Source organism: Tursiops truncatus, chromosome 4 (assembly GCF_011762595.2).
Source record: "Tursiops truncatus isolate mTurTru1 chromosome 4, mTurTru1.mat.Y, whole genome shotgun sequence".
Lineage (NCBI taxonomy): Eukaryota > Metazoa > Chordata > Mammalia > Artiodactyla > Delphinidae > Tursiops > Tursiops truncatus.
This window is the reverse complement of record NC_047037.1, coordinates 85,655,086-85,678,500: the sequence shown is the minus strand read 5'-3', so window position 1 is coordinate 85,678,500 and position 23,415 is coordinate 85,655,086. Positions and strand designations below refer to the sequence as shown.

At 46.6% G+C, this 23,415-nt stretch overlaps 1 protein-coding gene across 1 annotated transcript; it reads left to right on the top strand.

The window, feature by feature from the left end:
* The first annotated feature begins 590 nt into the window (after positions 1–590).
* Positions 591–15,648, top strand: TAGLN3 (transgelin 3). The gene is made up of 4 exons (XM_033855839.2): positions 591–2,626; positions 3,820–3,994; positions 13,678–13,780; positions 15,169–15,648. The coding sequence occupies exons 1-4, from the start codon at positions 2,447–2,449 to the stop codon at positions 15,308–15,310; spliced, it is 600 nt and encodes a 199-aa protein (XP_033711730.1). The 5' UTR covers positions 591–2,446; the 3' UTR covers positions 15,311–15,648.
* Positions 15,649–23,415: the final 7,767 nt, after the last annotated feature.

Genomic DNA, 23,415 nt, shown 5'->3' with positions numbered 1-23,415 from the left:
ATAAATGTACCTGAGTACCCTGTGCATATTTTTAGCATGACACCTGGTTGGCATTTATGGTTTACAAGTTTAATGTTGCTGGTAGACCATGTTGCCATATCTCATTCATTTCTTTTTTAAATCTCAGATACATAGACCCTTTTAAAAAGTTGTTGAAAAAATTATAATATTTATAGGCACTCAGTAAACAGAAGTTTGAGCCAGTTTCCACTCTCACCACCCAGGGGATCAAGTGGTTTTTCTTTAATGATTTCCTATTGATTTCTGGACACTTCTAACCTTCTAGGCCTTGCTTGGACTCTCCTCTTTGCCATTGTATCCTCTCCAGAACCGTGATTTCAATCATTCATTTAAAGTACCCCACATATTTTGTTACAATGGCAAAAAAATCTTCGGGTACAAAAGATCTGCAAAACAGAGTCTGAAAAAAAAAAAGGCAAATGTACATCTTTTAGAATTGTTTCTGTTTTTTCTGGGGTTTTTTTTTTTTTTTTTTTTTTTTAACAAACCAACATCTTCCTTAGAGCAATTCCAGCCACAGAGGAAATAACATGCTTCCTGTTTGGGCTTCTGTTTCCTTAGTCCCGGGTTGGAACTGACCTTATTGCTGCCACCAAGATGCAACTGAGTGACTTCCAAAATTCTGCTGACAACTTCCCTGCTCTGAACTCTACCCCTGAGCTCCAAGTCTCTGGAGCCAGCTCTGCTGCCTTTAAAGCTCTTTCAACTGTCGATTCCATGCAGCATGCAGACCTGCATCCGTCAGCCCCTGTAATGCCTTTTTCTAAACCTACTGCTCTCCTCAAAGCTCTGATTCTCTCACAACCGGTTTTCACAGAGCTCTCTCTCCTATGCCTTCAACTACTGACCACTAAGTCTTTTCTCAAGCAAACCACCCACATATCTCCTAAGTAATTAAAATTTCAAGAGTCCAGGCCCCAGCTGGCAGGAGATTTTTCTCAATACATGTATTGTTTGAGGTCATTTCCTGCATAGCTTCTAATCAATTTCCCACAGCGACAAAGATCGCTATCCCACGTACTAAAATTGTTTTATCTAATGTTCTGAGTCAATTGATCTGTTCTAGAGGAAAAATTTATATTTTATTTCTCTCCAGCACAGAATTTGGCACAGTTAAGTGCTCAAAAACAATATGCGTTGAATGAACCAAAGAACAAAATTTATGGTGTTTTTTTCCCATGAAAAGTACCCAAAGACTTACCCAACACCAACAAGACTTAATCTTTATTCCCAAGTGGCTTACAGTCTAGGAAGACAAACTACCAAGCCCTTCAGTATTTATAAAAATTTCGGGCCAACTTAGGTCTAATGATTTCTCCCGAGGTCTTGTTTGCTCACACCAGATACGCAGTTACCACTGACAGTGTGTCAGCGGTGCCTTTCTGATCCTTAATTAAACAGATGAAATCTTTACACTCTATCAAGACCTCTCACTCCAAGCGTTCTTAGCACGTTGAGCTCCTTGTAATTTATAAAACGTACTCTCAGTGTCTTTCGATTAAAAATGGCATTAAAACGCTACTTTCCTTGAATAAGTCAAACTGAGGCACAACAGTTTCCCACCAGGTTGGAAGTTTCGGGATGGAATCTGGCTGACAGCTGAACAAGCTAATGGTTGCAGCTCACAGCCCTGCCCCTCCTGCCCCACCAGACAACTGTTCCCTCCAGGCAGGGGGAAAGTGGTCTGGCAACTCCTGACAGATGGACAGCTGACGGAATGGACCCTCCCACAGGCCTCGTTCCGTGTGCAGCTGTGCGCTGGCCTTGTGTACAACCGGCTGTTCCCCAGAGGAGGGGGAAGAATTGTGCTGCTGAGAAAGCCGCTCTCAGCGGGAGGGAGGCGGGCGGGCTAGACTGACACACGAGAGGGCTGGCTTTTTGGACGGCTCTTAGCAACGGCCCTGGTTTGACCCTCCTCAGCCATGAGAAAATAGAATCAGTGTACCATTCTTCCAGGCGCGATGCAGCATCCGCAGCTCTACGTCAAGGGGGCCTTCCTCCCGGCCTGTTAATTACCAGCTCTTTCCCATCTCAGGGTTCCTGCCTTTGCAAAGTGTTCCTGGGAGGAGGGAAGAAACGACCACCCCCCAGCCCCCTTGCTGCCTGGGGGCTTCAGGCTTGATTGTGAGTCATTGTGCATCGTTTCGTCTCATTGATAGACGGGACCGAGAGGGGGGCTTCCAGCCCCCCTGGACCGGCAGGGGCTTTATTCTAAGAGTCACTGGCGCTGCGCTTTTCCTCCCCGTTTGTAGGTGAAACCCCAGTGGCTTCATTGGCTCCTTGATTTAAACCACGCCCGGCTTGCTGCCGGCTTTGCTGCTGCTGGGCCAGGAGGCCCAGCCACATCCCAACCCCGTCTGCCGGGAGCCCGGGCTGCTGCTGCTATTGTGTGGATGCCCCGCGTGTCCTCTCTTCTCTTCCAGAGATGGCTAACAGGGGCCCGAGCTACGGCTTAAGCCGAGAGGTGCAGGAGAAGATCGAGCAGAAGTACGACGCGGACCTGGAGAACAAGCTGGTGGACTGGATCATCCTGCAGTGCGCCGAGGACATACAGCACCCGCCCCCTGGCAGGGCCCATTTTCAGAAATGGCTAATGGACGGGACGGTAAGGGCGGGCAGCGATCTCGGATGCTGGGGCGGTGGGCTGGGAAACCCTCCAGGGTCTCCTCTTTTAACGAGAGGCCACCGGAGGAGCTGCGCCTTGCCAAGCTCCTTCTCGGGGGGAGGGGGCCGGGAATGCCTTTATCTCTTCGGGACTGGAAGGTCTGGGCTCCCTGCACAATTCCCTCGCTGGATTAGAGGACTCTCCACCCATCCCAGACATCACAGGTTCCTCCTGAGTTGTTGGGAAATTCGAAGTCCTTTTGCTTTTTCCAGTGAGAATAGAGATAAGTATTTCCCTGAGATCTCTCCAGCCTTCCTGGTGCATCAGCTCCTCTGGCAGGTGCGGGGGGGGGGGGGGGGGGGCGGGGCGCGGCGGCACTCCTTCCCCCAGGGGAATAGGTTGGATACATAGTAAAACAAAAGAAGGGCTGGAGGGGCAGGACTCACCACCTTCCGATTCTTCCTGGAGCCATACGCCTTGGGGATGCTTAATGCCTGTTTGTCGAATGGATGGATTCTCTTGAAACTGAAGGGAATCCTTATTTGATAACTGCTTGTCTAAGGAGATGCTCGCGTGTGTTTGGGTGGTTGGAGACCACAGGCTCTGCTGATTCCAACAAGCCCGTCTTTTCCCGCAGGCTGTGATTTACTGTTACATAACTGCTATCTCACGCTTCTGTCCGGTTATGCCCAGCGCTTTGTTTATAGGGATCTGGGGGTACCCACCCAGTTCGGCTCCCTTACACATCATTAGCTTTTACTGGATGAGTTATTGAAGCCTGATTCTGATCTGCCTTTTGAAAGAAGAAATAATATTAGAGTCCATCATTTAATCTCTCCGGGAGCCGCTAACTCTTCCCTCCATTGAAAGTCTGAAATCGTGGCCTCATCACTGCACATCATTCCCTCTCCATAAACCTTCTTTCGCTCACCCAGCAAAAGGAAAGGAGGGAAGAGGACTCCCGGGCTCTCTGTGGTCAGGAGTAGCCCTGAGAATGGAGTCGCCTGGGTCTTTGAGGTTCGGTATGGGAGCCTGGCCACCCAGCTCAGAACCCGTGCCTTCCTGGGGTACAAGATGGGCCCGCGCTCAAACCCGTGGGCTGTGCCCTGTGAGGCCCAGGATTCACTTTGCTTTGGGGGGGGGGGTAAATACAAAGGGAAACGCTGATTCTGCCTCCCCCTTTCCCTCTTCAGGTCTTGTGCAAGCTGATAAACAGTTTATACCCACCCGGACAAGAGCCCATTCCCAAGATCTCAGAGTCAAAGATGGCTTTTAAGCAGATGGAGCAAATCTCCCAGTTCCTAAAAGCTGCGGAGATCTATGGCGTCAGGACCACTGACATTTTTCAGACCGTGGACCTTTGGGAAGGTAAAGCCCTCGTGCCTTTGGGATCATTCTTCCCTCCCCCCACCCTTTCGCTTTTCTCTTTGTGAAACCTGCCCACAGTGTTCTTCCACGTATCTCCAGGCGTGTGTGTGCATGTGAGGGGATTATCAGCTGTTACCCGTGAGCACTGTTAGCCTCCCACTTTGTGATGTTCTATATTGAAAGGGTTCCTCCTCTAAGGAGCACACACCCCAGAACACAGCAGGGACCCCAGCAAACTAACTGGTAAACAGAAGCCTCCGTGGAGAGGAAGCTAAAACGGTTACACGGAAGCCTCTCCTTCTTCTTACCCCTCCCACAATGTACTTTTTCCCCACAAGTGATAGCTCCTGGAGGAGGGGGGGCGGCGAGTACGCTTCTGACTCACCAGCAGCCAGGCTTATAGACAAAGCTGCCTGGTGCAATTTTGTCATTCGATCTGAGAAATAGATAGCACCCCACCCTTTTACTAAACGATCATCTGGGAGCTTTGTGACTATACCTTCCAGATGTGTATTTTCTTAGAGAGGGTGACAAATGACTTTTTTCTTTCATAGTCGTGAATTGATGTAAGAAATCTAACAAGGCATAAAAAGGAAATCAAGTTTCTGGACATATTTAACAATCCACCGTGATTAGGGCAAATGATGTGGATGGAGGTACCGCCAGAGAATTTGGGACCCGTGGTCTTAGGGCTTAGTGTCCCCCAGAGCCCAAATGTGCACACCATCCATGCGACTGTTCCACGTCGGGCCTGCTGGGGGGACAGACAGGTCCCAGCAGGACAGCCAGGTTGACCCTGCACTCTCATGCTCATTGTCACTAGCTGTCATCAGTGGCCCGACCAAGAGGGTGCCCAGCGTAGTGACCCAAGTGGCTCTGCTGACGGGGAGAATGGACTAACTCTCTCCTGTGATCAAGAGAATGATAGTCAAAGGGGTATTCAAATGATGGTTGAAACGGATTTCTAGCAGAGGACCATTCTACTAAACAACTTATAAAGAAGCCATTGCCTGCTTAATCCTCACCCCCTTCTCCATGTCATACACAGAGCTGGCATTTCCTGTTTCCTTCACAGATGAGTAGTTAAAATCCTAAGACGCCAATCAGTTTATCAGTAATGTTTTGCCATTATTTAGAAACTCAGATATTCAGACCTTCAGGCCAGGCTGTTGGACTTCATGGACACTTGCCTCCAAATCCCCACAGAAGGTCACAGTTGAGACTTGGTCCCTGCTTTTTAGGTCAAAGCTATGATGACTTTCCCTTGCTGATAAAAACTCCTGCTGCTTATTGATATTTTCCTCTACACTAGGCATGGTACTCGTGCCTTTCTGCATAACGCCAATCAATTCTCCTAACAATTCCAGGAGGTGGGTGTTAGGAATTTCCCCATTTTATAGATGATGAAACTGGAGCTCGCCCATTATCGCTCGTATAGATCATATGACTGGCTAGTAATTAGCAGAGCCAGGACTCAAACTCAGCCTCCGTGATGCCAAAGAGTAGGGCCTTAACTAGTCTGCCATGCCATGCTTTGGCCAGGATGCTGTTTCCTTATCCTACACCGTGAGTGTGCTGTGAGTCATAACAGTGGCTGATGAGATGAAGAGTAGGGGGAGGATGATTCAGGGCTGTGTGGGATGGAAGGTGAGAGACCCAGTACTTGGACGTTTGTATAAATGGAAGGGGTCCCAGTGAGACCCCCCAAGTACAGGAAGTATATACGAGGAGGAAGAAACTGGGAGGGCTACGGGAGATGGGGATCCCAAGGGTGCTTTTCTGTGTTGAGGATGCTCTGTTTGCCTTTCCCCTTTTTCCAAAGACCACACAGGTGAACTGTACACCCAGGAGGTGCTGGTAGTGAAGGGGAGGAGGATAGGAAACAAAGGTCCCTGATAAGCAGAGTAGGTGGAAGTCTACACCACCTGCCCCAGCCCTGTGTGTCAGATACCTCTTAGGGAAGAGGGAAGTTGAGAGGCATCAGTGTGACTGCAGGAGCCTGAGATGGGGTGGTGGACAGATGGGCTCCAGGGCAGGGTGTTGCTCTTAGAACAAGGGAACAAGGCGGACACTGAGGGGTCTCATTCCCAGGGCAAAGAAATAAGGAAGGAGAGCACTCCCAGGGTGTTGTGGCTGAGATGCTATAGGCAGGACAGCTGGCAATAGAACTGATGCTTCGGAGGGTCCAAATGGCCTCTAGAGGCACCAGGGCCTGGCGGCCCCCTCCATGGAGAGGCAGCTCAGGATTGAGGTTTGGGAGATTCAGTCTATTTGCTGGAGGGGACACTTGACATCCCCCAAGTGCACCGTCTGCAGCTCAGGCTGGAGCTGCTGACCATACAGTGAAGCAAGAGACAGGAAAGTGGGTTGCTTTGAGCAGAGAAACGGGGAGGGACGGCAGCCTTGGGCGAGCCCAGCACTGAGACCCATGGAACAGCAGCATGGAGAAGTGCCAGGCTGGATCCTTCTGCCAGAGCTGCTTGTCACCCGTGAATTTAGGGATGAGTAAGCTGGAATCAAAGGGATGCCACTGGGCGGGCTGGCACGTGTTGACGTGCCTGTGCGCGTGTGAGGTTGTCCATGTTTGTGTGCTCAGCTATTGGACTGGCCATCCCCTTAGCTTAGTCTCACATTCTTCCTACTCTTCTGCACCTGGGCTGGGGTTTTAATGCTGTCCTCAAATTTCAGATTACTCACATTCACTCCTGATCCCGGGCACTGTGGTCATGGTGGCTGTGTCTCTGAGCGGCCAGCCCTCCTTGCCTGGGAACTTCTCCTCCTCTTCTGCAGGCATTTTAGGCTCAGCAGCTCTCGGTCTCCCATCTCCCCTGCTTGGCATCTTCCTAAGTAGGGCTCTGCTTGCCCATGGCTGCCCATGACTCTGTGCTGCTCTTATGTTGCAGATGAATAACGCCGCAGGAGCCAGGGCTCGCCAGATGCCTTCTCATTTATCTTCAGTTGTTTAGACAGGCAGGCGCCCCAGATGTACCCTCTCTCCTGAAACCCTTTTTAGATGCAAGGCGAAATGTTTGGAATGGACTCAGGGGCAACCAGAATAAAAGGTTCAAGGCTTTAAGAAGGAACCCAGGGCTGAATGGCCTAAAAAACAACCCAACCTCAGAGATATAGACAAGGCTCCTGGAGTTCCCCTCAGAGGAAGCTGGGGTGACCAGTTCCCTTCAGTGATGGGGGAGAAGTGAGGGCAGCTTAGAGCCGTGGAAGGGGACTGGAGAGATCTTTCTCATGGAAGAGAGACGGTAGATGCCGGGCAGGTTACTTTGAGATTCGCCCTGAGAACCTGGAAAGGGCGGGCGGGGCCGTCTCAGCTGTGACTTAGGAGAGCACAACGGAGGTTAGCTTTCAGCATCTCTTCAGTGGAGGGAGACAGGGAAGGAGAGGAAGGGAGTAGACAGAAAATGAGGTGTGTGTGTGTGTGTGTCTCACTCTCGTGAGAGCGAGTGAGTGTGATGGTCAGAAAGCCTGCAAAGAAAGCTTACCCTGAAGGTAGGAGAGTGCAGGCTCCTAAGTTAGAAATTAGACCACTCTGTTCAAACCTCTGTTTCACCACCTATCAATGAACTTTTCTAAGCTTCCGTTTTCTCAGCTGTAAAATGGGGATAATAGTGTCTGTTTCACAGGCTTGATATGGGGTGTAAATGAGATAATGCATTAAAAGTGCTTAACACAGTGCTGGAAAGAACAGACCATAATATATGGTAGCAATGTTCAAAAAGACTAATAGAAAATAAAGGCGGCAGGAGCAAGGCTGGAAGGGCACATATTCTGTCTCAGAACAGACGGACTTCATGAAGCGCCTCACACAGCAGCTGGTAGGGTTGCCTGGATGACCTTTGCCCTCTCTGTCATCTGAGGTGCCTTCACCTGATTGACCATTCTCCAAAACGAGGGGCCACCTCTATGGGTCTCCTCATTGACTTTTTTCCACCTCGTGGTCATTACCCTTTATGTATTTCCCCACGATATAGTATTGCTTTGTCAATTCCAGACCCTGGGATCGTGGTACTGTGGAAAGAGCATGAGTTTTGGAAACTAGCTACATACTAGCTACGTGACCTTGGTTAAGCTGCTGAGCTTCTCAGAGCCTCAGTTCCCTTCCCTGTAAACAGCACCTCCCTTGCAGGGTTCTTTCAAGAATTAACTGTATAAAATGCCTAGCACAACGTCCGGCTAAGAGACACCTAATAAATGTTGGCTTTTTTCTCCTCTGTTGTTAGTCCATCAGCAACTAGCCTTTTTGGTTCCCATGCCTAACCAGGCAACGAGCATTAGCCACCTAGAATTCTAGAATGTCAGAGCAGGCAAGACTCAAAGATCAATCAACTCTGATTGCTCTTCTCCATAATCCTGCTGACGAGGATCTGGGACACATGGCCTTGTCCTGCCTCCCTGTTCCCCTCCTTGATGACTGGGTGTTGGAGGCTGGTTTATACCGGGGGGGCAGCGTGCCTGGAAGGTCCAAATATGTCCTCTGGGAGGTGTCGCTGTATGTGTCATTCCTCAATAGCAAGAACAGAAGAGACATTTCACCCAATGTGAGAGCTGTTCTGGGATATCGTACGGTACCTGTAGTGACTCAAGATAGTACAGAAATGTCTGCCGCCTGAAGCCTCCTTTTCTCTCAGTGCAGCCTTCACCGCATTTCCTGCAAGCACTGCTCATACCACACTTGAGTTTGGCAGGCTCTTCCTGCAGCGGTGGTCCTCCAACTGCAGCGTGCGTCAGAATCTACTGGTAGGCTTGTTAAAACACAGATTGCTGGACCCCAGCCCCAGAGTTTCGGAGGTATTAAGTCTGGGGTAGGGCCTAGGAATTTGCATTTCTTACCAATTCACAGGTGATACTACTTCTGCTGGCCTGGGAACCCCACTATGAGAACCACTTCCTTACAGATTTTCTCCAGGGAGGCAAGCAACAAAAATTCATAAAGCCCGCAGAGCAGCCCAACCTACCCTCTGACATTTGTCCCTTATCCAAAGCAATAATTTTTCTGCTCTGAGTGGAGAATTGGGGGCTATGTCTAAGTTATTACTCAGGGAAATAAGAAGTGGTTTCTTCATCCACTGACCGCTTTCTCTGTAAGTCCCAGAAAGATGAAAAAAAAACAACCCAGTATTCTAAGAGTTACAAGGTTGAGTCAAGACTAATGTAAAATAGGGTGGGCTTCTCTGGTGGCGCAGTGGTTGAGAGTCCGCCTGCCGATGCTGGAGACACAGGTTCGTGCCCCGGTCCGGGAGGATCCCACATGCCGCGGAGCGGCTGGGCCCGTGAGCCATGGCCACTGAGCCTGCGCGTCCGGAGCTTGTGCTCCGCAATGGGAGAGGCCAGACAGTGAGAGGCCCGCGTACCGCAAAAAAAAAAAAAAAAAAAAAAAGACTAATGTAAAATAGAAGTAACTCCAAAGCAAAGAGTTTTGAATGTAAGACTGATTTTCAGTATTGAAAGTAGAGTGTCCAACCTGACTTTACCCGCCCAGATGTAACTTCTCTGGCCTTTTCCTTTCTCTTTACCCTTCTTTTTATTTTTTCTTCCCAAAGACATGTGTAAGATAGCATGAAAGTAATAAAAAAAAATTAAGGGAACAAAATCCTTGTTCAAGTATCTCTATGGTAAAAGTCTTCAAACTTCATGGGCACTAAGAATTCCTAGGTCGGGGCAAGGGGTACTTATAATGCAGAACCCTTGGTCCCTCTCCCCAGAGATGACCATTTAGTAGCTGGAGTGTAAGACCACACCTGGGGAGACATTGCTTTGTGATAATGCAATAAACAGGGAATACAGTACTGTCAAGTCAAAGTGTCAGTTGCTCTCTGAGGTTCTGACAAGGAGAGCTACTGTGCCACCATCTCTTTTTACAACTTCGAGTCTAATATTAGCTTCCCCCCATGATAGAGAGCTAGAAGAGTCCAGGAACCTGATTGAAATCCTGAGCTGTTAGTGTAAACTTGACCCCTCTCTTTCGTGTATCACTTCCTTCTATGGCCAGCGGTCTCATCTGTTTATCACCACCCGGACTCAGTCTTATTCCTGCGTTCCCAGCACCTAGAAAATTCCCAACACCTAGATGGTACTTCTTTAGAACTGTTCTTCTTCTTGGAAAACTAGCTTGAGCAGCAGTTTTCAAGCTGTCTTGCCCAAGTTTCTGGGGGTACCTTTCAGGGAACAAAGAGATTCCGGACTGCTGGAGCTCTGAGCAGGCTCCCAACTTGTATCAGAGCCCTTTAACTATTGATGTGACTTCTGACTTTGTGGACGATAGCTCTGAAGCAAGGAATTACTGCTTAACAACTTTTATTTCGTGCCTGCCACATGCCAGACGTTGGGATGCTTTTAAAAATTAAAAGCTGAAGTACTGAGGCAGTGCTTGCTTATGCAGCAGAATCATCGCAGGATATTGTCCCAGAATCTGAATTTTCAAGCTCCTCAGGTAATTCTTCTGCTCAGTCCAGTTGGGAGTCACCAGGTGAAACCCATGTATCTCAAAGTTGTCTGATGGCATGAATCACATGGAGAGATTATTAAAAATACACACTCCCAGGCCCCACCCCAGGACTGCCCAATCAGTCTGTCCAGGGATGACCTCAAATTTCATATTTTTAAAAAGGCCTTCCAACCCCAGCCCATAAGTAGTCCCAGAAGCTTGGGAAACCATGTTCTGCAGCAGGCTTGGTTCTAGGCAGATGGTACACATTGTTGGGATACAAGAAGTTCAGCTTTTGTTGCTTTATAACTGGTTCGCTTCACAGATCTTCCCTCATCTCACTGCTCCTTCAGACATTTCAATTTTTGACCCTCAGCTACAGGATTCAGTCTCCACAAACCACCCCCTTCTACCCAACAGCACTTGATCTGGGCTTCTGAACTGGCAAGACAAATGAGGCTGGAAAGAGACCCTCCTCCCATTTGGTTAGCCCAAAACACTGGAATTCTTTCCCAGGAATGTCTATTAGAAAATGAACTAGACACGAACTGGTTACAGAAGGCAGATTTCTGTTTGTTATGTTATTTCGAATCTTGACAATAATTATCTTAACTTGATGGGCAAACTGATGGGGGACTCTGGGCCCCAACTGCTTTCTTTTGCTTTCATCTTATTTAGGTTGAGACCTTGAGAAATTATTCCAGACAAAACATAGACTTATGGCCATTTGAAGTTTGTGCCCCAGATTTTGTGGGGCCCAAGAACTACTCCCCATTTGTATCCCTCCAGTGCCTCCCTCTGGCCTGGCACTGAAGCAGCCACTGCCACCCTTCAGGTCATTCCTGATCTGAGCACCGTGCCTCCCAACCAACCTGTGCTGGGGACCCATGGGAGATGGCAGTGTGGCCTCCTGGACTGATTACAGGCTTTGAGTTCAGACAGACCTGAGCTAGATCTGGGCCCTGATTCACTTGTTGGGTGGCTCTGGGAAATTAATTAACCTCCCTGAGTTAATTTTCCCATCCACACATTGGGAGGAATCATATCAAGTCCACAGGGGCAAGGTCACTTATAATAAAGTGTCTAGCCTATCATTTATAACAAATCTCTTCTCTCTGGCCCTTTCTTTAAAAAAAAGCTTTTCCAGTTTGTTCCTGTCTAATGCCTCCTTCCCCAGCTTCTTCTGCCCCAATGGTGCAATTACTTCCTTTTGCACTCTCCCAGGATGAGGGTGGGGTGAGAATTATAGGTCAGGGGGCCTGGATATCTTACCCTTGCCCCCAACTTAATTCCCTGTGTCCTTTCTGGGTTCATGCAGATATATATGCATTAGCCATATGTAGTGGGGACTGGGTCTTTGGTTTAACAGAGTTTGCTTCCCACCCCGGTCTCCAGGGTAGTATCTGTGGCTGGTTGCCAGGTGCCAGGCTCCACATTTCCCCAGATCCTGGACATGCCAGATGCGCGCTGTTTCCAACCACCAGAAACAGATTTCTGGTGTGCTTTACGTACAGAGTAGAGATGAGTGATGTACCTGGACCTTCCTAAGCCTCCACGTGCTTCATAGTTTCTTGAGGTTCTCTTTAATGACTCACTGCTTGAAAGCAAACCTTCCTCCTATCTCTTCCCACGGTGATCCTTCAAAATATCATCATGCCAGTTCTATCAAAAAAAAATGTATCCTGTAATACAGTGACAGTTACAGAAATGCTTTTCATCTGCGGAAGAGAAAGATCATTCTCATAACCTCCTCTGCGTTTCCTCTCTCTGCCTTCTCAGTATCCCTTGTGCCCTCCTCCTTCCATCTGCTGCCCAGGTCCTCCTTTCTCCACCACCCCAGCTGTTCCTTGCTCCTGGGGGGCTCTGCACTGAGAACCTCACATCCTTGTATCCATCAATCCATCCCACAGGGCCTCAGGATCCAGGAAATCATCCTGTGGTTAATGTGGGACGGGGGGTGGGGAGAGAGCAAGGAAAGAAGGATCTGCTGTCTCTCTCTCCTCTTTGAATAAATGGACATCCTGACCTGGACTTCCTCTGTGGGCCCTAATTGTTTATTTTGTTAGAGTTATGCTCCATTCTCACTTTCTGTCTGCCTTTCCCCTGTAATTCTGTATTCCCCAGTGACCGGGCTGCAGCAGCCCAGCCGGAGATTACACATGGTTCACTGGGTCTCAAGAGGACCTTCAATGCTTGCCCTTGACTTTCACAGCCCCTGCCAGGCTGAATGCAGCCACCCTGCCCCCGCCTAACCCTTCAGCTTTTGCACTCCACACTCGTGCGTGGACCTTCGATCTGGTTCTAAATTGCGGGGCCAACCACACAGTAGCATCTTTCCCTTTCCTTGTCCAGGACACGTCGGTCCGCTGGAAGGGGGGAGGGGAGAAAGGATGGGAAGAGGAGGCTGCCTTGTAGCCCAGTGGATGAAGGGTCCCTGGGCTCCTCGGGTGACAATGTCCCCCTCCACTGTGTGAGGGAGCACACCACACATTTCTCTCTCTCTCTCTCTCTCTCTCTCTCTCTCTCTCTCACACACACACACACACACACACACAAGCCATTTATTTATTGTCTCCCTTTAGCTCTTCTCAAGCAGCACAAAATGAAGAGCTTCTCCTTGTGTCATGTTGGAGTGCTCTGTGTTTATTTGCTTTTCTTCATCTGCCAGGCCTCCAGCCTAAAAAAGCCAAGTGAAGACTCAATTTGATGCACATGGGTGATTTTAGACCCTTTTAACCCAGATATAGTCAAAGAAAGAAGCCACCTGGGCTTTGGTGTCGTTGACCCACCAGTAAATCTCTTTCCGGTTTCCTTTTTTCTTTCCAGTCCATACGAAAGTCCTCTTGTGCAGACCTCATGCCAGCTTACCCACAGCACCTCCCCTTACCACCGCCCGCAGAACCCACCGAGGCCGGGGCCTCTGCATAGGGCAGGGACCTACCGCTGTCTGAGCTGCTCAGTGTTTGGAATGTGTTATTCACGTAGCAACTGTGAATGGATTAGAAACTCACTATCCCTGGCATGTACCATATAGAGCATAATTAGCCAGATGTTTTGCTCCTTTCTGAGAAGCTTGGCCGTGGTTGTCTTCAGGCCACTTTGAGGAGTATCTTGTATCCCTCTCCCTTGAATGTGCTCGCCTACAGCCTCCTATGGGAACTTTCTTCCCAGAGGTCCAGCCCCATCCTTACCTCTTCCTTGGCCCTGACACATGCTTGGCTTTAATCTCTCCTTCGGCTTCCAGGGAAGGACATGGCGGCCGTGCAGAGGACCCTGATGGCTCTAGGCAGCGTTGCAGTCACCAAGGATGATGGCTGCTACCGGGGAGAGCCATCCTGGTTTCACAGGTAAAAATCCCTTCCCAGCCACACACCCTCTTCCTCCCCAGGCAGAGGAGGATTTTAACAAGAGCGAGCATCTGAAGCCTTGTAGCTCCCGGGAGGCTGTTTTGACACAAAGTCCAGCCTAGCAACAAGCACTCCCAGCCCCATAACTGAATCCCCTGGAACAAGGAAAGACGGATGCTGCCTGTTCAGGCCAATATACCACCCAGGGCAGAAGTCGTTGGGCCTTTCCTACTAGATACCTGGATCCTCCAGCTCTGCCCAGGTTATGTCTCTCTTGAGATTTGAACTTGGTTTCACTAGGAGCCAAGTAGCCTTGAATCTACTTATTTATTTAATTATTTTCCTCATGTAATGAAGGGAAAACATGTTTTATTTGCCAGGAGAGTCCTGAGACAGTCCTGTCACCCCAGTGTATCCATTGATAGCGCTGTCTGTCACTCTTGGAGGAGGCCTGAAGTGGATAATAAGTTATATCGTCATGTCAGTAAAGGGCCTTTCTCTAAAGAGATTATTTGCTTTGTTGTTTGGGGGGAGAGGGGTAGCAAGGACTCTTAAACTCCACCCCTAGCTCAGTGAGAGATGAAAAGAGCATGTTGTAGCAGATAATTGACTCTTCATTCCCCTAATCCCCTCCTCTTCTTGACAGTTAAGAAAAGGTACCAGCTTGTGACATTTTAAATGAACCTGGTCTGAAATGCTCCTAGATATCGGCCAGTTGAAACCCTGGTTTTAGCCCCCATTTTGTTAGTGATCTACCATGGTCTATGTGGCCCATAAAACCAACATTATTTACTATCTGGCTCTTCACGAAAGTTTGCAAACCTCTGGTCTAGAGTAGGAAATTTCCCCTCCTAACACCTAAATCCGTCAGCTTTAAAGCGGGACATTAATCCTTGGCCCCATACAGGGAAGGTGGAGTAGGATTAGTGACATGATTTGTAAGAAGAGCTGATTTTAATTTTCACAAGGGCTTGAGGTAACTGTGAGAAGGGGGGACAGGAAAGCTGTCTGAGAGTAAAGTATCCAGAGAGGCAGCACTTGTTCTTTGCTGTGGAAATTCTGGAAAATCACCTGAGCTTCTAAGATGTCGAGAGGTCGTGTTTCACGGCAGGGCCCATTTGTGGTAGGACCATAGCCCAGGGTAGGGCCATATTTCATAGGATCATAGCCCAGGGTAGGACCATAGCCCAGGGTAGGATCACTGCCCAGGGTAGGGCCATAGCCCAGGATAGGATCATAGCTCAGGGCCATAGTTCATGGCAGGACTATAGTTCTGTATAAGGCCTGCCTTTCTATTTGGTGACCCCCAGAAGAGCCTGTGTAACTGCATATCTTGGAAAAGTTTTGAAAACAGAATGACATTGTTTCATCTCACTCCCTCTGCCCAGGAAAGCCCAGCAGAATCGGAGAGGATTTTCAGAGGAGCAGCTTCGCCAGGGACAGAACGTAATAGGCCTGCAGATGGGCAGCAACAAGGGGGCCTCCCAGGCAGGCATGACCGGATATGGGATGCCCAGGCAAATCATGTAAGACGCTGCATCCCGCGACCCAGTAGAGAGGACGAACGTGCCACACCATGGTCTCTATGATAAAGAAATAGTTAGTCACCTTCTGACCTTCTCTTCTCAAAGCCTCCTGTCCCTGGTTTTTTGCAAGTGCTGCATTTCTGCCGCGAATCCACGTTGCCTACGGCTGCCACCTTCTGTTCATTTAGAACTATGCAAAGACTCCGCTTCCTTCCTCTTCCTGAGCTCCTTCTTTGCCCTGAAAGCCTTCATGTACCTGATTATTTATTTATTTATTTATTTGCCAAAAATTTCCCTCCTCAACTTATAGAACGCACCGAATAAACAAATTAGTCTTGTGTCTTCAAGTGTAAAATTCCTTCCTCGTCTTAGGGACTTTGCCGGCAGGGCTGGTCTCCACTTCATTCAAGAGGCCAGCTAGCTGTAGCAGTAGAAATATAAGTTAACTTTGAGGAAGCCCTTGCAAGGTTGTATTGCTTATATTGACAATTGCAGTAGAAGTTTAGGAACAGTTTTGCCCACTCTGACAGCCTAAACCCATGAGTTCAAGGACAAGGTCTTTGGCTCCCACATATTTTTTGAGTCCCTACCTTGTGCTTATTACGCCAGACTCTGGGGGAACACAGGAAAGAACAAGCTGAAGCCCCAGCTCTTCAAGAGCTCTGCTGTAGATGCTCAGGAGCTATCTGATAGAGGGGTGGTTTTATCAGCTGGACGGGTGATGATTAGTTGAAGGAAAGAGCATTTTTCCATTCTGTATCAACAATCTTTATCCCCACAGGCCGGATTCTGGGTCTGATGCAGACATTTATACAGCTTCTTCATTAGCCAGAAGTGAAAGCAATGTAGATTGCTCTCTTACAGTTGTTTACAGGGTCTAACCCCCTAAGACTCTTGGACATTGTCTAAGACTGAGATCTAGCTAAGATGAGAAAGGTTTTAAACATTTTCTCATCCACAGAACACTTAAGTAGGCAAGTACGCCTGGGGACCACCAACTCATCTTACTCTTTCCTACCAGTAGAAACAAGAAAAAAAAAAAGTGACTCATGTTGGGACTTCCCTGGTGGTGCAGTGGCTAAGAATCTGCCTGCCAGTGTAGGGGACACGGCTTTGAGCCCTGGCTCCGGAAGATACCACATGCCGCGGAGCAACTAAGCCGGTGCACCACAACTACTGAGCCTGCGCTCTAGAGCCCATGAGCCACAACTACTGAAGCCCACACGCCTAGAGCCCGCACTCCGCAACAAAAGAAGCCACTGTAATGAGAAGCCCGCGCACTGCAATGAAGAGTAGCCCCCACTTGCTGCAACTAGAGAAAGCCTGCGCGCAGCAATGAATACCCAACTCACCCAAAAGTAAATAAAATTTTTTTTAAAAAGTGATGCATTTAATAAGAAAAGAAATAGTCTTTCACTCATATAATGAATTGTTAATTAACAAGAAAAAATAAAATAAATGAAAATATAGACACTGCCACACTCCAGATGTAGAATGATGATTTTTCAGACTGCATTCTTTGCAGTTCTAGCCTTCCATAGAGAGTTCTGTGGGATTCCCATGGGACTGGGGTGGGGGGGGGGAGGCTGAATTCTGATCCCCACTCCTGCTTCAATGAGAGCGTTGCTCATTTTATCTATTTTATATATTAGGATCCAGCATAAGATTTTTAAAGACTTTTAATATTAAAAAAAAAAACAGGAGGGGCTTCCCTGGTGGCGCAGTGGTTGACAGTCCGCCCGCCGGTGCAGGGGACACCGGTTCGTGCCCCGGTCCGGGAGGATCCCACATGCCGCGGAGCGGCTGGGCCCGTGAGCCATGGCCGCTGAGCCTGCGCGTCCGGAGCCTGTGCTCCACAACGGGAGAGGCCACAACAGTGAGAGGACCGCGTACCGAACAAAAAACAAAAAAACAAAACAGGAATTCATCCTCTAGGATCCCTAGTGACCAATTCAATCACTGGTGAATTGTCCATTCCTGAAAAGATGTTATATTAACATGCAGCTGAATTCCTTTCTCAAACTTTACCTTAGATTTGCCATAAAAGCAAGAGAGAGAGGTTGATGGATCCCCACCCAAAACGAAATAAAACTGGGAGGAAGTTCCTGGTGAGAGGTGGAAGGTGGTTAGTTTCCTGTTTGGGATTGGGAGGTGGAGGGCATGGGAAATCACCTCCACCAGCGGTGTGTGGGACTAGGTGTGTGAGAGTGCTTCCAGGCTATGCCTGTGCTATTCCCCGCATGCCCTGGCTCCACCACTGCTGTGCCAGAGACACTTAAGAGGCGGAAAAGCAGCCCAATCTAGAGTGGTGCAGAGCCCAGCTGAAGGGAGGAGCAGGTAACACAGCAGGTTGCAGCACACAGGCATTTTCTTCTCCCAACATGATCCCACCGGCCCTGACAGGCTCCCCCACCCCTTCTGTCCCATCAGATGCTTACAGCCTGGAGATGAGGGTGTTGAAAAATGTGAGGCCCTAGGACGGAGGTTTACCCGGAGTGCTTGGGATTGAGATAGGAAGTAACAGAGAATGAGAGAGTCCAGTTTGTAATTCCAAAAACAATCTGCCTCAATATATTTCCAGCTCCAGATATATATTCCCAACAGAATCGATCCAAGCTAGGGCCTGAGATGTTCTCCCTCTTCCCCATTTTGTATTTACAGTCAAGGTAGCAGATACTCTCAGGGCAACGTGAGCTCACGAGCAGCAGCTGGAAGACCCCTGAGGAGTGTAAGTACTGTCATCTAAAGACACACTGGAGCACTCTTACCAGATGAAGTGGAATTTGTGGACCAGAGAGAAGAATCATTTACAATTAGTCTAATAACATACTAAAAATGATAAGGGAAAATATTGGAAACTTGAAGCTATTGCTTCCATTATGAAGAAAAAGCCAATTGGAGATATGAAACATAAAAAAATAAAATAGGGACTTCCCTGGCAGTACAGCGGTTAAGAATCTGCCTGCCAATGCAGGGGATGCGGGTTCGATCCCTGGTCCGAGAAGATCGCACATGCCGCAGAGCAACTAAGCCTGTGCGCCACAGCTACTGAGCCTGCGCTCTAGAGCCTGCAAGCCACAACTACTGAGCCTGCGCTCTAGAGCCCACAAGCCACAGCAAGAGAAGCCACCGCAATGAGAAGCCCGCTTGCCGCAACTAGAGAAGGCCCGTGCGCATCAACAAAGACCCAATGCAGCCAAAAAAATAAAATAAAGTCTCTTAAAAAATAAAAATAAAATAAAAGGGAATTCCCTGGCAGTCCAGTGGTTAGGACTCTGTGACTCCACTGCAAGGGGCAAGAGTTCGATCTCTGGTCAGGGAACTAAGATACCACAAGATGCGAGGTGCTGCCAATAAATAAATAAAATAAAATAAAATAAAATACAGATTGATAGTAGAATGGATAAAAAGAAAAAGTTAATAACTTAGAATATTAAAACAAGACACTCTGTAAAAAGGTACAACAGATGGGAATACAAAAGAAACGTTAAGTGATATGCACCAAAAATCATATAGCTGAAACCTCAGAAGCAAAGGAAAAAAATCAAGGTAGGGGAGGAAAAATTTGAAGAAATAATTTTGAGAATTTCCCAGAATTAGAAAAGAAAAGACCTAAGAACTCAGGTTTTTTTTTTTTTGCGGCTGAGCCTGCGCGTCCGGAGCCTGTGCTCCGCAATGGGAGAGGCCACAACAGTGAGGGACCCGCGTACAGCAAAAAAAAAAAAAAAAAAAAGAATGAAGAAAAGAAAATTAGACTGCTTTCACTTGAGACCATAGATGTGAAAAATTCTAAATAAAATAATATCTAACAATGTATTTCAAAAGTGTATTAGAATGGGCCACTTTTGAGCCATTTTCTTTATTGAGAGAATTCTTTTTTTTTTTTTTTTTTTAGCTGGATGGGCTCTATGGGGACCCACTCTATTGTAGAGCTAGCCCTGAGTAAAACTTGAACTCATATTCCATTCCTTGTTTTTTCTCTTTTAAAGTCCTAGAGAAATCACCTATTCCAAGCCCTGTATTTTATTTAGAATAATACTGGAGACTAAAGGTGAAATGACTTCTCCAACAGCATTTAGCAAATTAAGTTTTGGAGGAGGATTTAAATCTAGCTTCCTAGGGTCCCAGAGCAGCACTCATTTCTTTCTATTACATGGCCTTTCTGCTAAATCTCTCTCACTAATTCTTCCTAAGGTATTACTAACTAAGGTCCTAATGTCTCATTCTATTATTTCATTTATTTATTTATTCAAAAACTGCCCTGGTAATCAGCAAAAGCCATCTATGTGCTGAATGTAGGAAAATGACTAGAAAACCATCCCTGTAATCAGTCAGTCAACAAGAGTTTACTGAGTTCCTAATATATTTAAGGAATTGTATTATGAACCAGGAGATACAACGAAATATGGACGTGGCTCTTAATTGAATGAATTTGCAGTCTAGCTGAGCAAACAATATACCCGATAGCTCCTCGTATCATTAGTTGTTTGTTTAAGTTTAAGGGCCAATCACAGCAGTGTTCACTCGGACCTTCTGAAGGAAGAGTTCTCTGACCTGGATGGTCAGGGAATGTTTGCTAGGGGACACTGGACACGGGAACTTCTGCTTTGTGCCATTATGAGAATGTACTGGCCTCTTTACCACTTGTCCTAACCTGCCTGGACCCAAAAGAGTTAAAACAATGAGGAAGCGGCTTGGATTTCAAGACGGATCCTTCCTGGGTGGACTTGAGCAAGGGTGATTTGAGAAATCCCTGTGGTATCCATGCCTCGGAGTCTTATTCAGTCTTAGACCTCTAGGAGACAGGGTTAGAGGTTGAGATTTTTTAAGATGATTATTATTTATTTATGTATGTATTTATTTACTTCTTTGTTTATTTTGGCTGCTCTGGGACTTAGTTGTGGCACTTGGGATCTTTAGTTGCGGCACGTGGGATCTTTTTAGTTGAGGCATGCGGACTTCTTAGTTGCTTCACGCAGACTTCTTAGTTGCAGCATGCATGTGGGATCAACCCGGGATCAAACCCCGGCCCCCTGCGTTGGGAGCAGAGTCTTACCCACTGGACTACCAGGGAAGTCCCGAGATCTTAAAGAAATGCATAAAAGTTTGTTTTCAAGTTACTTTTTATTTTAAATTGGAGTATAGTTGATTAACAATGTTGTGTTAGTTTCAGGTGTACAGCAAAGTGATTCAGTTATACATACACATGCATCTATTCTTTTTCAATTTCTTTTTCCATTTAGTTTATTACAGAGTAATGAGCTGAGTTCCCTGTGCTATACAGTAGGTTCTTGTTGGCTATCTATTTTAAATATAGCAGTGTGTACATGTCAAGTTACTTTTTAAAAGGCCAAATTTGGTCAGTGTAGTTAGAGCTCACCTTGACGTGGAATGTGCAAAACTTTCCATGGTGATGGTTGCAGGTCCCCGACAGGACCGAGACACCCAGCTCTCCACTTCACACATCTGTTGCCTCAACCCACGAACCAGAATCAAGGTTCCTTGTTATCACAGAAACAAAAAGATTTGCTAAAAGCTAGTGACATCTGTAGACATGCCATCAATAGGGTTGTACCAGGCTGCAGTGTGAATGCAGGTCCCGTTTCTGGTTCTCTGATATGTTAAAGAAGAGAAAGATGATTTAAGAAAATGTCTGACTCCAGACAGACAAACTGGGCCAGAGTTCTCTACTTTTTATATCATTCCTTCCACCAAGAGCTGTGACTACAGCTGGGTCTTCTGGTAATGGAAACACAAAGCTCACTTTTCATAAGATCTTGTCTTTTTGTTTCCATGCAGGTTGCCATTTTAGTTAACATTTACAGAAAACTTTAATGACATAGTAGGCATCAGCACTATTGCTGACAGTAAATTTAATTGCCATGGACACAAATTAGCTTAACTGCTGATTATATCCTCATTGAAAGTGACATAATCCTGTTGACTGTGTGTCTTTCACTGCTATGGTAACTGTAGAGCACAAAGATTAAAATGTAAATTATTGTGTTATTGGCAGAAATGAGCACATCGTTCCTGCAAGTTGTTTTGTAAACCTAGTTCCCTTGAACATTTTGAAGGCTAAATTTCTCCAGTTAAACAGCCCAGCTTCTTGAATGGATTCAAGGCCATCTTCCTCATGTTGTGCCAATGGTGAATAAGCATAAGGCCGCCACATGCCCTGAGCAAGGTAAGATTCTCTGTCCCCAAGCAATGTTTAAGAAATACTTCAAATGGCGGTTGCCAATCCTTGATAGTTTCTTTACCCATTTCAGCTCCACAAAATAATCTAATGGTTTGATTGGATCCAGAGTCACGTCCATTTTTTAAAAAGAGCAACCTTTTGGGAACTTCCCTGGTGGTCCCTCTGCACTTCCACTGCAGGGACATGGGTCCGATCCCTGGTCAGGGAACTAAGACCCCACATGCCACATGGCCAAAAAGAAAAATAAAGAGCAACTTTCTTCTCTCTCAAATTATAGATCTACTTAGAATGCTATGATTCTTTCTAATTACAAGTAGTGGTGATTTAGGCAGAATAAACTCTAAATAGTCATTATGCAAACACTGTGTCTCCTCAGGGACACTATTATGCCATTAAAACACTGGTTAGGAGGCCAACTGAGTTGTTTTCTTCTAGGCCTCTGATGCTTAGTTTTTCTCCATGTGATGTGACATACTGTAAACTGTAGAAATGGGAATTTCCATGTCAAATCAGTTCTTTGCCATCATGTGCACCCAACAAAGAAAAGAAAGATAATTGAATATTTTCTAACATTAATCCTTTCTGAAATATATGATTAAGTCAAAATTACCTTGTATTGCCAGTAGTTATGACATAATCCATAGTAGATGAGTCTCTGAGGCAATACTCCTTGGAAGCGCACAGTGATTCGAGATGTTGGCTTATAGTTATTTTATTATCTTGCTGCTGCTTTATTAATAACACTGGTCTCAATTAATGTTTAGCATACTTAATTTACTATCACTGTAGCTTCAAAGTATTTGTGCATTGGGCCAGCATAGTAACTTTTCCATTTTTAAATTTCAACATAAGCATTTTTCCCCTCTTGATAAAACTTTGTAAAATATCTGAACAATTCAGGGAACATGAATGACTCTCCTTAATCCCATCATCCAGGATAACCACTGCCCACAGTTTAGTGCCCATCATCATAGAATATTAAAATACATATGTAATCAGCATCACATTTTTAGAGTGTCTCCATCTTCATTATCCTTTTGCAGGAAACTAGTTCCTCTTGGATACAATCTGTTCATCATTAAAGCTTCATAGAAAGCGAAGGGCAAATATCGTCTCAAGAAACAAGAGGATGTGACTCATGAGGATGTCCCAACAAAATAGGAAGAGGAAGTAATCCCTTCTATGTTGAAAGCTCTTCTATATGGAAACTACTGGATACTTTCCCATTGAAAATCCATTGAAGGGATGTACCACATTTCACTTAATTGATCCTTTATTGTTAAATTTTAGAATGTTTCCAAATTTCACCATTAAAATTAATACTACAAAATTTTTTACAGATGTATCTTTATGATAATTTCCTTAGGATAATTTCCTAGATGCTAAATACCCATTTTTGATTAATATGGCCAAATTTTATCCAGAGTACCAGTTTACACTCACCTGTAAAAGATAAGTGAGGCCATTTCGCTACACTCCATCAGAATTATCACTTTAAAAATCTATTTGTGGGGCTTCCCTGGTGGCGCAGTGGTTGAGAGTCCTCCTGCCGATGCAGGGAACACGGGTTCGTGCCCCGGTCCGGGAAGATCCCACATGCCGCAGAGCGGCTGGACCCGTGAGCCATGGCCGCTGAGCCTGCGCGTCCGGAGCCTGTGCTCCGCAACGGGAGAGGCCACAGCGGTGAGAGGCCCGCGTAACACACACACACACACAAAAATCTATTTGTGAATATTCTGAAAGACAACGTCTATCTACTAGGATGCTGGTGGAACTTGATGTTCTTCCTCAGCAGCTGCAAAGGAGTTTTATGATTGCTGGGTCCTTGCTCGAAATCCCAGCATTTTTCATTTCTGCCAAAGAGCACATTAAATCCATGAGCTATTCATGCTTGTTAATGACTCTGA